The sequence below is a fragment of the Hibiscus syriacus genome, unplaced genomic scaffold (assembly GCF_006381635.1).
Source record: "Hibiscus syriacus cultivar Baekdansim isolate YM2019G1 unplaced genomic scaffold, ASM638163v2 tig00116989_pilon, whole genome shotgun sequence".
NCBI lineage: Eukaryota > Viridiplantae > Streptophyta > Magnoliopsida > Malvales > Malvaceae > Hibiscus > Hibiscus syriacus.
This window is the reverse complement of record NW_024063508.1, coordinates 3,698,666-3,713,317: the sequence shown is the minus strand read 5'-3', so window position 1 is coordinate 3,713,317 and position 14,652 is coordinate 3,698,666. Positions and strand designations below refer to the sequence as shown.

At 34.3% G+C, this 14,652-nt stretch overlaps 1 protein-coding gene across 1 annotated transcript; it reads right to left on the bottom strand.

The window, feature by feature from the left end:
- Positions 1-3,627: 3,627 nt before the first annotated feature.
- On the bottom strand, positions 3,628-6,261 carry LOC120193122 (F-box protein SKIP5-like). The gene is made up of 3 exons (XM_039195723.1): positions 6,111-6,261; positions 4,840-4,984; positions 3,628-4,256 (listed from the first exon to the last, which is right to left on the bottom strand). Exons 1-3 carry the CDS (start codon positions 6,235-6,237, stop codon positions 4,253-4,255), a joined length of 276 nt encoding a protein of 91 aa, XP_039051654.1. The 5' UTR covers positions 6,238-6,261; the 3' UTR covers positions 3,628-4,252.
- Positions 6,262-14,652: the final 8,391 nt, after the last annotated feature.

Below are 14,652 nucleotides of genomic sequence, written 5' to 3'. Positions count from 1 at the left end.
CTCTCTCAATGCTCTATGGTCTTCGAGTAAAGTGATTTTGGAATAATTTTGCTTGATCAATCTCATAGTTTGATGCTCAATGTGTCATTTAAGTTGATTCTCGTCTCTTTTTCTTTGCTTTTTTTTTTATCTTCGCACTTGGCATTTGGTTTACCTTTTGGTATCTCTTCTGGATTAATGTCTTCACTCATGTGAGCAGATTTCTTACACATTTCCCCCCAGTGTGGGGTGATCCTTGGTTAGGGTTGAATCAGAAGAAAAAAATATTAAAGGCTCAAAAGGGGACAACAAAGGATATATATATACATATATGGATAAATGAAACAAAGTCGTTCATCATCTCATACACAAAATTCCTCGCAGAAGAGGTATCCCCAAGGGGATAGATTTTCAGGATTAATTCTATTCACATGAAAAAATGTAATTAATGCATGATAGAATTATTTCAAATTAATTGTCCTTTTATGCTTCTTGCTCCCAGCATGCCTCAATTGTACAAGCTCGTCTTCAGAAAATTGACACGAGATACCCAAGTTATATCTTTTGGTAGGAAGGTTCATGTTCAAGTGAAGATCTTGTACTCGATGTCTTAGGTTTTACTTAGGTTTTATTGGCAAAAAAATGTTGGGTTTACGTCTAAAAGGATGATGATGTGACTTTATTGACTTAAAGGTATCGATATGACTCTCTATGGATTATTTTGGGTAAAGAATCGAGGGATTTCATTTTTGATAGGATAAGAAAGGTCTGATCTTGCCATATGTTAAAAATCTATAATTCTTGAAGAATTAAAAGAATCCTTAATTCATTTAATATTCGAAGAATTAAAGATTAAAATTTGCTCAATTATTTCACCTTAGAAGGTAGCATAAATTCAGTCGTTTAGAAGATTAAGCAAATATGAAAGATCAAAAACATGTTCAAACAAAACAACGCTCTCAGTGCAAATGGTAGATGCAATGCCCCATTCTTCGATTGTCCATGCCCCTGAATCCATCAGGTTTTGGATCTCGCGCTTCAATGCCTCACGGTTCTCAAAGGAATGTACGGAGCTTCCTATGTGGTAATTGTACACCGCTTCAATATCGTAGCCCTTAGGATATGGGGACTCTTTTCTCAGATCATCCTGGTATACTTATCCCTAAAGTCAGTTGATCAGGCTCCCACTGTACTGATTTCAATTTTTTTAATTGTTAAAAACTTTCTTCTATGTGGTGTCACATGATTAAGAACACTGCATCGAATACTCCATGGAGAAATTTCAGGTTTATGAAAATGCTTAAAAATGAAATGTAGATGCAAAAATGCATGAAATACTTGAGGCGTTGATCCGAAAACATGTATGTTATTATAAATAATCCTTATTGGGGACAAAAATGTTTTATCTTTTAAGAGACAAAAAATATCCTGACAGCTTCTGACATGTTGACTAGTCTTCTGCCTTCGTCTGTCACTGGTTGAATAACCTGTCGACCTGCTCCGGCTTCTCTAGATGAACCGTACAAATGTTGAGTTGATTTTTGTACTGGTCCAAGAAGTCTCGAATGACTGCATCTCTGGCATTTATCTTTTGTTGAACCTGTTCCCAACGAATATGTCATTAGAGCCATCGATTGATAGGAACTATGTGAAGTTCATTTGTCTGTTTCTTGAATTCGTCAACAATGGTCTCCAATTTCAGCTATCGTTTTTCCTTTGTTGTCTTTGAAGGGACTCCCAAGATCAAAAACCTTCTTCTTGCCCCTGCAACCTTTTCCAGTCAGTTCTTCAAAGATAGACTTTCATTGTGCCTGAATGTAGACCCGGTTCATTCTGAGTCATTTATAATGCAGGAGAGTGATGTACTCTTCAATTGTGGGCACCACGTCTTCTGGATTGAATGTGACACATAGTCGCCTTGTAGACTATCCTCTGCATTTTCATCTATTGTATTACAACCACTATGTCCATTAATGCAAACTATTCATGTTTAACAAACACGTTTTTGTGGATCAACACCTCTTGCATTATGTTATGAAAATGCAAATGTAATGCAGAGAAAAATGAAAAAAATGACACAAACAAAAAAAAAGGAGATAAGTTAGTGTACGCAAAAAAAAAGTTAAATTAGTTAGTACATGTAAGATAATTGGCACAGATAAAAATGTCATTCAAAGATGAATATAACACCTACCCAGTCATGATATCTACCCGAACATGCTTTTATTAGATAATAATCCTACCAAACATGCTTTCTAACCACAAAGATGTATTTACAAGAAATTAATCCTAACCACATGGTATCTAGTTTGCATGTTGTCATTCAACAAAATTTAAATCAAAAGAAAAGGTTCAAAAATGCTCCTCATTTGTGTACACTTAATTCGGGTACCTACTGACAAACAGAGGTTCGGTATGATTATAACTATGGTGACTGTTCTACGATTCACTATATGCATGGTTTCGGCTTTATGAGGAAAAGGGTACTCGAATTGTCCTTGATGTCGGTTCCCCCTTGGACTGCCAAACCCTCAATCCTTACCCATTATAGGCTTAAACAGATCGAGTTCAATTCGAGGGGATACATTCTCTTATGCTCATACGGAGAATAAATTCACACGAAGACATAAGGTATATGAATCCCGAATGTTACTTGCTAGGCCCATACGGAGAATAATTTCTCACAAAGGCGTCGCTTTCACCCCCACTTAGAAAGTGTTCGGAGCTCGGGTATAGAGCTTATCTTATGAAAATGCCCGTGATGTGTGTGAGGAGGAATATTCAACCCTTTGACTCAAAAGGAAAATGAAACCACTCGATAAAAACTTAGACAGATCTGAAAGCAAAAAATCAAAATGTTAGTATAACAAAAAATGAAGCAATTACAAACTTTAATAAAATGATCATAAGTTAACTAAATACTCGAACTCATAATTTCCACCGAATAACAATGTGTAAGCGACTTACAGCCTGACTCTCTAAAAAGTCCTCAACAAAGTCGCCAAGCTGTCATAACCGTTTTTAGGTTGGATCAATTAAATATTGTATTAAAAACAGTTACGACTTTGTAATTTTGAAGAATGGGTGATTTTGAATTAAATTGGATAAAATTGGATAGAGTCACCATCAACCTAGGTAGGTCGAATACCTAAAAGCGTATTTTAAAAACAATTTTAAGAAAAATCGTTTTTTAAGATAAAAGTTGGTATGCGTTTACCAAAGATTCGATTAAAACGGGTTCGGCACACGTGGGGAAGGATTAGCACCCCCCACAGCACCCAAAATTGGTATTATTTCGCTTACACGTTGTCGTAATGATGGAAATCATGAATCAAATATCAAGTTAAAATATGATTCATTTATTAAATATTAATAACTTGCTTCAAATTAATTAATTAAAGAAACTATTTTACTTGAATAATAGATCTAGCAAAAATATGAACTTAAAGGATTAAAATGGTAAAAATAGAAACTTACAAGGCTAAAATAGCTAAAACAGAAATTTAAAGGACATAAATAGCAAAATCAGAAACTTAAGTGACTAAAATAAAATAACAGAAACTAAAGTGTCAAAATCAGAAAAAACACAAAGATTTATGTGCTGGAATGAAAAATATGCATAAAAGTTTAGGGACTAAACAGAAATTATACAAAAAAACATAACATCATCATAAAAAAGTCACCGCCCACCGTCGTCGCGTCGCCGTGTCGCCACCGCAGACCGCTGTCGTGCTGCCGCGCCACCACCGTCACAGGTGGCCGATGGTTACCAAATTTCACCAAGAAGTCCTTCTTGGCCTCCTCATCTTAGATATAGAGTCAGTTTTGCGTGAATCAGCTCCGTTCGTCGTAAAAAATGCCAAAAACCGTTCAGATTTATTTTCTCCAATCTGTCGTCGTCCACCGTCTAATCGTCCTGATTTTTTAATATTTTGTTCGAGTTGATCTCATGCAACTTTTCACCATTTGGAATGTTGATCAGACATGCTGATCGCCGGCAAGAGGCCAAAAACCATTCAGATTTGTTTTCTCCGATCTGCCACCGTCCGATCGTCCTGATTTTTTAATATGTTGTTCATACTGGCCTCGCTCAACTTTTGACCATTCAGAATGTTGATCAGTGGTCCCGATCGTCAAGGAAAATTTTGGCAGAATCACTGAAGCTTTTTTTTTTCTTCATGTTTCTTCTCCTCCCTTCTGGCTTCCTACGTTTTGCTCTGGTGTCTTATCTCTGGCCCCCATGTTTGGCCCCCTTTTTCTTGTATCTAGCATATTACCTATATATCATAAGAAAATAATTATTATGAGTGGAGAAATAAAAAATAGAAGAAAACATGGAATGGTGGCATAAATCATAGAGTAGTGGAAAAGTTGAGTGGGTTTTTATTTAATGCTTAGTGGATGTTTTGGTGGATAGTGGTATGGGTGGAGATGTAGTGGTAGGTTTTAAATAATAATAATAATAAATAATACTAATATTAACAACAACAACGACAATAATAATACTAATAATAATAATACTAATAATAATAATATTTAATAATATATTTTCGACCCGTACAAAAATGGGTGTCTACAGCGGATTATAGAGGATGCAAATTAGATAGGAAAAGTACCTCTGGTACTTGCCAATTCCTTGGAACTGTGCTGATTTCTTGGTTTTCAAATAAACAAAATTGTGTTGCATTATCTACCACTGAAGCGGAATACATTTCAGCCGGTAGTTGTTGTGCACAAGTTTTATGGATGAAACAACAACTTTTTGATTATGGAATTGAAGTAGGTACCATTCCTATCAAGTGTGACAATACCTTATAATCTCCAAACCACAACTTAGAAATAGTAGTTTTATTTATGTACCTGGCTGCAGACACAGCTTCTTCAATGTTAGGGAAAACACCGGGTTCAGAAAAATCCTTCACGGATCTATCGACTCGCAGCCACAGTTGAGGGTGGCAAGCCAAATAACACCATCTGTGGCAAACGAGGGCGGTGTTATACCGATCTGCAACTCAATAGCATTATGTAAAAGAGATTGTGCTTGGTAATGGGATTAAAAAGCATTAGAAATGACCATGCCTACTAAAAAGCTTTCAAGACTCTAGAATGTGAAACCTCTGAACACCAATCTGGAGACCATTCTTAAAGAATGAAGAGAAAGAAAAAAGCCGCATAAGAATGCGACTGCAAAGAAAATTACTCGAAACCGTTTCTTCATACCTTTTTACCTCCTTCGTGTCATGTTCTCTTGCAAAACAACTAAATATCCTACCATTACCGCTACATTATTATACAAGAATACCACTAATTTTGATGCGTTCAATAAAAGAAATTTTTTTATGACAATATATGAATCTCAACATTGCAGCCGCCATTTCAGGGTCCTACCCAAGTAAAGTTTTGCTATGCCTCCACTTTAGAATAAGTAGTCAAAGTCCCAAAGAGCACGGTACATCCATTGATTTCAATAAGGAGAAACCGAGTAATACATATTACTCCATGGCCCATGCATTGCACGAAGGATATCCAAGTTCAATTCTTCGGTGGAAAAAACTATAGAGATTGGCAGGTACAAAACAAACCGAGGGAGTCGTCAATAGAATGGAAGTGGAGTGAGTTTAAGATTATGGTTTTGTGAATAGCGGCAGCATTCTGAATCCAACTGCCCGAAATTTGGGTATTAGGGATGGAAAACCAAAATGAAAGCTCAGGTTCTTAATATAACCCAATTATCAAGCACAAACAAGAACTATCAGAGTAAAATACATTATATCATAAGAATCACCAGAACTAGGAAAAAGAACTGAATTCAACAAAGTCAAATTCCCAATAAATATTATTATACCTAAACTGGATAGAATTAACCTTCAGCTCACTTCCAATTGATCTAAAATAACATTAATTTCTTATCGCCAACATAAAAATGCCTAAAAGTAATAAAATCGCTTCATTCATATAAACCCTAAAATTCTACTTCCTATGAAACGAAAACCAATGATTGACTAAAAATAACATAATTTCCTTAAAACTCATATGAAAAAATACGAAATTGAAGATAAATAAATAAATCCATAACCAAATGAAGCAATCCAAGAGTTCAATAAAAAAGATTTAAAAATAAAATACCCAACCTGGAATGGGAGATAAGAAGCTGAAAATATGCATGAGGCAACCATCATCAAGATTATTAATAAGAGCAGAGGATGAAGATGAAGAAATCTTTCTTGACTTTCTCTTGGCTTGTTCCTCCACCTCCATGTCCTGCCTTTGCCTTACCAAAGATGAAGATTACTCTAATTTTTGCTTTATTTTCAAGTATGTAGTGAACAAAAAAACGACACGACAGTCTTCTGAGTCACTACTTGGATAAATAAACAAATGGTCACTAATATTTAACTATATTTTAATTTACTTCACTAAAGTTTAAAAAATAATACATTAATCATTAATATTGTCCTATTTATAATAAACCATTCCTCCATTTTTGAGTGACAAAATAAATAATGTGACACATTGAATGATTGGGTCCAACATTTCCCCTCACGATAACCCATATTGGCCATCTTCTCAGAAGCTACACCCTTGCCCTAGTATGATTTTCCCATTTAGCAGAGATTATACCTCTATGTGGAGTAGTGCTTTTAAGAAAATTATGCTCCTTGGATTGTCTTCTTCATCATAGTCACTAGAATCAGATTATTCAGAGCTTAGTTCACTTTCTTGTTCATCACTCATTTATGCATATTCAGATAAGGTTAGGGCTTCTATCACGAGCTCTGTTGAGCTTCCATCGTCACGAAACACAACCTTCCCCGAAAAAAGGAAGAGAGAGAGAAGACAAGAGAGAGGGCTTCGCTCTAAGCGAGAGTTTATAAGCCAACGATATCTCCATGGCCAACTCTTGCCAGAATAAAAGGAAACTGGTTAAAGAATATGGTTTTATCACCAGGAAGCTAATCTACATTCACTCTCGATCACGTGCACATCGCATGAAGGAAACCAAGATAAAAGGGTCGTCACTCTATTGAAAATGATTGATCCACTGTGACTTTGGGTACTAGTATGTCCAAGTAATTTTGTTCTTTTGGGTTGATATGAACTTTGTTCTTTTGAGTGGATTTAGCTTTAATGGTTATATTCTTTTAAAAAAATGTTTTGCTTCCCTCCATATCAGGGGTGGAGCTCTGTTGGGCCCAAAGGGCCCCGATCCCTGTAATTTTTTTTATGTTCGATAGATTAGTATTTTAGTTTATTAAAAAATAAATATTCGAATTAAAAATATAAGAATTTATTAAATATTCAATCAAGTAGGGGCCATATTAAAAAAAGGATAATCCAATGTTCTCATTTTGTTTGGTCTAATAACAATTTAGGTTATTGTAAGATTAAATATTAGACAAATTAGACATTGTCTTCTGAATTTTAACTTTAAATACCTAATAAACCATTGTATTTTTCTTAAAAAAATTCAATATTTCGGTCTATGTCAATATATAATCTTGACTCAGTCCCTGATCTAGATGTCAACTTTACTATCAGAGACTGCTCAAATACTGGACCGGACCCAATTATAGTCTTTTCTTTAATGGCAGTCAGATTCAAAGTTCCTTCTTTTCTCCATCCTCGCCTTTCTTTCTTTCATTCTTTTCTACAGTATAAATAAAGAAGATAAAAATTGTAAGAATGAAAGAGAGGGAAATAGATTTAGAGGGGAGTCAAATCACCAGTCAAATAGTGAACATGCCACATTATTCAGTTAACATGCTACATCAGTATGTTGTCACTCACAATAACGACTGTTAAAGCATTAGTGATCAATTTTTTATTTTTAAAATTTCAATAGAAAAAACAAAAACCTACTTAAACATTAATGACTATTTATATAGTTTACCCTTCTTATTATTGCTTCCTTTAATATTGTAACACTCAATCTAGACATTACAACAAAATATCGAATGTCATAATTTACAATTTTACAAGTTAAAACCACTATAAGAATCGTGTAGGAAAAACATGCAAGTCTAGAAAACATACAAATAAATCGAAAGAACATAAATTCTAATATATTTTACAAACTATTATCATGGTATGATAAATAAAATAATAGAGGAAGCATAATACGTAATAAATATTAAAAATTAAATCTTCAATCCTTCAGATGTCGAACTAGATCCTAAACTATTCAATTGTGTGAAAAGAATGAAATAAACAAGATAAATAAAAGGTTCATTGTGATTTGGAGACTATAGATAATCTGAATAGAGTACAATTATTATAGAAAAATATATTTACAACGATAATATCCAATAAGAGGCATGTAATGTGAAACATAAGACCCCCATAAATGTAACCACTAGGGATGTCTCATGAAAAAAATGTACCACCAGGGATGTATCATAAAAAATGTACCTCAAGAAAATGAAGCAACAGAATATAACAACCAAAATTCACTGGGTTAGTTGGGAAGCAATGTGTAAACCAATATTAAAAGGGGCTTTGGGTTTTTTTAATTTGAGAATCAAGAATCGGTCATTGCTTCATAAATGGATTTAGAGATTTGCGAGCAAAGAGGATTGTCCATGGAGAAAGGTGATTGTTGCAAAATATGGTTTAGCTTAGGCTTCGTTACTACCCAAATCTAGTAAGAGAAATAAATTTTTGAGGATTTGGTGTAATATTTGTAACGCCCCAAAATACATGTTAGGAGTTTCGGGTATATTCGAATGGGCTTTAAAATAATTTTCCTTTTGTATATGAAGTTTTAGACCCAAGTAGGCTTGACTAAGGCTTAGTATGAGCCCAACAAGCTTGAGAATATATGATTTTAATCATGCAACAAATGGAGCACTAGGGAAGCAATTAACCTATTTTTCAAACCAAAGGCTGAATTCCCATTAAGAAGGATGATATCATGTTAATTTTTCCTATTTTCTCTTTTTCACAAAAAGCTTGTCTTTTTCCTCTCCGCTCTTTGTATCTTTTTAATCTCCCAAAACCAAGTCAAAGTTGAGAACTTTAAGAGTTATAAGAAACCATTGTGCATTCTAAGGTAATATTCACAACCTTCATCCTTCAAGCTTTCATTCAAAACCACTTTTACAAGTTTTTGGCTTAATCTCCTTGAAAACGGGTTTATGTGGGGTTTAGGAAGTTTGAGGTTTTAATCCATTTTGAGACAAATATGGGTTGTAGGATTGTTTTAGCACCTTCCTAAGCTTTAAAATGAGTTAATAACTCATCCTTTTTATTCTAATTAGTCCAAGAAACGGGTGACAGCTCTAAGGCAATGAGGAAGAAAAAACTCACTCTTGGGTGAAGTGGCAGCATGCTAGTACAAGGTAACACGATTATAACTTGTCCATACCACATTTAGTTCATTAAATGTGTATATATGGTATGTTATGCTCATGCAAGCATGTTAGAGAGATTTCATGGAAAGATTCGTATTTGTGTGCTAAATACATGAAAGATGGTTTCTTTTTACCTCTAAGACCTCAAATAAGTCATTAATAAGCTTTGATAGTCTTAGAGAAGTGGATGGATGAGATTTGAGTATGTTTTCGTCTTAAAACAGAGCATTTTGGTCCATCAGTATAGCTACTAGAAGAACAATACCGATACTATGCTTCGTGTAAGGCCTAAATCAGGCTATTTTGCAAGGGAAGTATCGATACTCCCTATAAAAGTATCGATACTCAGGGTCTAGTATCGATACTCAAAGGGTCAATATCGATACCAATGTATTTTTGAAAACATTGAAGCCAAATTTGGTATCGATTTTCATGGGGGTATCAATACCCAAGATAGAGTATCGATACTCCCCATAAGAGTATCGATACCCATGTATTTTTCAAAAACATCGAAGCATATTTTGGTATCCATACCCGGTTGGGTATCGATACCCATGGGGTGAGTATCGATATTACTGGCCCAGTATCGATACCCAAGGTGATTTTTGGGCAATTTTGTTCAATTAATTTTATGGTTCGGGCTTGGGTGTTTTGAGTCCGTATGAGATACACAAGTATTCAAAAAAAAGTGAAAATAATTAAGACTTCTAATTTCTCATCTAGAAATAAAGAAAGATAGGATGAGATAAGATTGGCCTTGTGTGACACTCGGGACATGGTTTGGACACCCCCGTTGCTCTAGCATTATGACGATCGTTGTTCTTTTGTGAATATCTAGATATTATTTATTTGGAACTCATCCGATTAATGTAAATTTCAGGTCGTACTGGTGCAAATTTTAATACACATAAATTCTGGAATCGTACCCTATGTTTAACTAGGTATGAGATGTGAGCTTTCGATGCACGTAAATTATGGACCTCATCCTAACCTCTCGGATCCGAGGTAGACTAAGGGCCATAAGTTTCGATGCACTTAAATTTCGATTCTTACCCCAAAGCTATCATGTTCTAGATAGGCTAGTGTGTTGTATAGGATACACGTAAATTCCTCCTACCTCACTATTTGGCCTATTTCATGGTTGATATGTATTTATGCATGTTTATGACTTTGCATTCCGACATGTTCATGTAATAAAGGCATGTAGTATTGCATAATTATTCTCGTGGAACTAAGCTTTTGAGCTTAGTGTATGGAATATATTTCCATGCACAGGTTAGTAGAGGGGATCATTGATGAGCCTATCGCATCCGTACATTCCAGACCAGAAGATTTGTAGAGTATGTATGTATCCTATATGAACCTTATGTATTTGAGTCATAATTCTATTTTGATTTAATATTCTATGGTTATATTGTACGTATTTGAAGGACTTATGTTCTGTAAATGTTGAATTTGATTTTCTCTCAAATTATGATGAGTTATTTTGATGATTATAATCATTTTTAAAAGAAATTTTTCGGTTGATCATTTTATTGGTTCCGTGTGGCATCATAATCCATGGATCTTTGGGTCAGACTGGATTATGGTGTTACATTTAGTGGTATCAAAGCATTCAAGTTTAGTCGTTCCTAGGACCCATGGGTCATAATCAGTAAGTGTCTATGTGAGTACATGCCCCTAGAGTATCAAAAATACTTACGAATCTAGAATGTCGCTAGTGACCTCTATTTGCTTTCTAATTTCATGATTTGATTATGGCTGATGACGATATTCTGAGTCATGAGGTCCAGGAGGAGAGTCGAACCTATTTGCCAGGAGAATTTGGTGACAAGTTATTAGAGTATGCCCAAAGACCAATCATATGATGATTGTAATAATACTTTTATTTACCGATTTTATTGAATAAAGGCATTGCTGCTATTATTTTCATTTATATATATGTGTTTAACATAAACTGAAAGATAATAAAGTCCATATAATGAAATAATTGTTATTATTAAAAGATCCCTAGTCAAGTATTATTATGGGCATAGACAATAATAATACGCTTAAGACTAACATTTTATTGATTGATGACAATGAGATGTTATTGACATAGAGATGTCAGAATTGATACATGATTATATTGTTAGAGAACAATGTATTGGATTGACCGACCATGAGCATATGTCTTGGATTATTATGTGATAGTCATAACATTGCTCATAGTGATGACTATATGTATGATCCTCAGACTTGAGATCAATACTATCCCAATGATGAGTGTTCAGAATCGTTAATCTTTGCTCGTTATTTCTTTGATTTTGTGGAGTTATTGCTGCTGATTTGGTTGTGTTATGCATATTTTCCTGCATGTCCTTACTTTACAGAATTAGTGATAAAACGGGCAAATTCTGTATTTTTTATTATTATTTGGTCACGGCTGGAGACATGGGCACGACTCTAGGTAGACGCGGTCTGACGTGGCAGTTTCTAGAAGTTCCAGTCAGCGGCAGTTTCTATAAGACTTCATCCGCACGCCTTCTGGAAGATTGACGAGTAGAGTTGCATTAGGAGACTAGTTTAAGTTTGAATTTAAATTTAAAAACAATTATCTTTTGTATTATTTATTATTTTATTTGCTTATCCTTTAGGCTTTGAGAGGCTATAAATACCCACTTGGGGTAAGCCTAAACTTATCATTCGAAATACATTCTTCTTTTCTCTTTAGTTTTTATAAAAGTTTTCTCTTTTTCCTTTTCAAGTTCTTTTATTTTTCTTTATTTTCAAACTTGTTTTTAATATGCTAAGTATGACTTTTGTCATGCTTAGCTAAACTTTTCATAAGCCGAGAGTTGTCGCGATTACTCAATTCCAACGGGAGAATTGAAACATGTCCCTAATATCTTCGAAAATCTCTGTCAATCTCTGTGCTTATTCTTTTTCAAAATCAAAACAGTTTTCAAAATCAAAGATTGACTTTGGTCAAGAGGTTGTTGCGATTAAACGTGTGGGAGGAAGATTCAGCTTATAGAAAGCAATTCGACTTCCTGGGAACACACTTGGCGAGATAGCTTCGCCAAGAGGGATTTGAGATTGGAATTGACGGTTATAGAAGCAACAATCCGAGTCGGTCACCACAAACTTAAACGGTAATTGATCTACGACAATAGATGTTGATAGAATCAATTCCCAAAGCCGGAATCAAAGATTGCCTTGGGTATTCGGTATACAAGATAGAGTTACGGGGATAACCCTCGTAGACAAAGTAACCGACGTGATCCCGAAGAGAAAATCTTATTCGATGATCTAAAGAAAATTAAGTCAAAGTAAGGCTTGAGGCTATTTTTACCGTATTTATTCACAACCTTTATTCTCTTATTTTTTATTTTAATTGCTTTTATTTATTTAATCATTTTTATTACTACTTAAATCTCATTTTACCAAAACCCCCCATTTTACTATCTTTCACGCTTGACATAGACCAATCAAAATAAATTAAGAATTTTCCAAGTCCCTGTGGATTCGAACCTACTTCTCTACGCTACGAATTTTCCTTTATTTATTATCCGAGAAGAAGGAAATTATTTTGACATCAAAATGACATTTGTCAGCCAACATATCTTGTTGCATGTTTTGATGCAGCTAAACAAGCTCCGTAACTGGTTGCTCTATAAAGACTGTTATTGAATATATCTCAATATATGTAGTGGCTGTGTATGATTAAGATAGGATTTATCCTTCCTACATAATAGGAAATATATCACAGGCCACTTGATTGAGTAAGACTAGAAATGCATGGCCATGCTCGAATAAGTTGATATGAGATATCATAAACTATTCGTTAATTAAAGTCTACTCTATATATCAAGAAACAATATATGGGCTATACAAGTGTGACTATTCCAAGACTTGTGCCTATTATATATATAAAGGACTTAAGGATGTAATACATAAAAGAGTAATCACCAAGATGATATGTCGAATCATATTTTCTTGTAACTTAGGTGACAATGATATATTGCTAGATGTCACTCATTGTATGTAATATTAGAATTGTTCTAATAATTACTGCTAACGTTACAAGAACCTACAAGGTCACACCTTATGATTGAAACGAGCAAAGATGTACAATTGTCGTACGTTACTAAAATATATATCTAGAGTTAATTAAATATATATTTTAATAATCCTAAATATTTAATTTCAATTAATTAAATATAGATTTAATTAATTTGAAATAATAAAATCACTAATATGATTAGGGTAACTTGAATATAAGAGGATTATTAAATTCCAATTAATTAAATATAGATTTAATTAATTTGAAATAATAAAACCCTAATATGATTAGGGTAACTTGGATATAAAATGGTGTGTTAGGTCTAGCAGCCATTGAACAACACACACTCAAAACCTTCAGCAGTTTTCTCTCAAAAGAGTTTTGGGGAAAACAAAGATTGCTCTCAATCGGGTGAACTAAATAGAGGCCGAGATGTGATTTCGTGGAGGCTTAAGATTCGAACCGGTCTACACAACCAATATTCACTATTTTCCTTATTGTTTTTCAAGGAAACCACTTTAAGTATTCGCATTTCTTCCTCCCGATTTTAGTTTTTCGTACTTGGATCGCTGGTGAGACTGTCGAGTTTTGTTTCTGCTGCGCCATGGGGTGCGCCGACGGTCCCAACAGTGGCATCAGAGCCACTTGTACGATCTGATTTTGGGTTAAATTTTTGGTTGATGCGATATGTATGAGATGCATGTTCTAGTTTTATCGATTTCTGTAAATATGTTGATATCATTGTTCGAATCGATACCCACAACGATTAATATGTTAATTTGTTAATATGTTTTTTAATCGATTTGTTGCTGGATGATCTATGGGAGTGCTATAGCAGATCGCGTTTAGCAGTGGAACAATGGTTGTTCCGATGCAGAAAACCTTCGGGATTGAAAATCTCAAAAGAAAAATTTTGTTGATAATTTTTATCAAATCGTGAAGTTTTTCCATGGAAACAGAAGTACTGTTTTTCAAAAACATTGAAGGCCCATATTAATATTTTTAACAAAGGCGTAACAACGTGTATTTATATATATATGATATGTTTGTTTTGCACGGTGTTTGATATGCATGGTTATAGCCCTTGTTCAATTCACAATGGTTTATTTTGAAATACGGTATGCGAGCTGTGCCTTTTTATATCTCTGTTGTATTTCTCTTCTCATCTTACTCCCTCGTCTGTAAAACGAGTTTCTTTTAAAATTGTAAATCTATGAAGATTCACAAGGAGCAGAAGAATGGCGAGAAGATGCCTAGAGAGTAGTCTTAGGCTTTAGA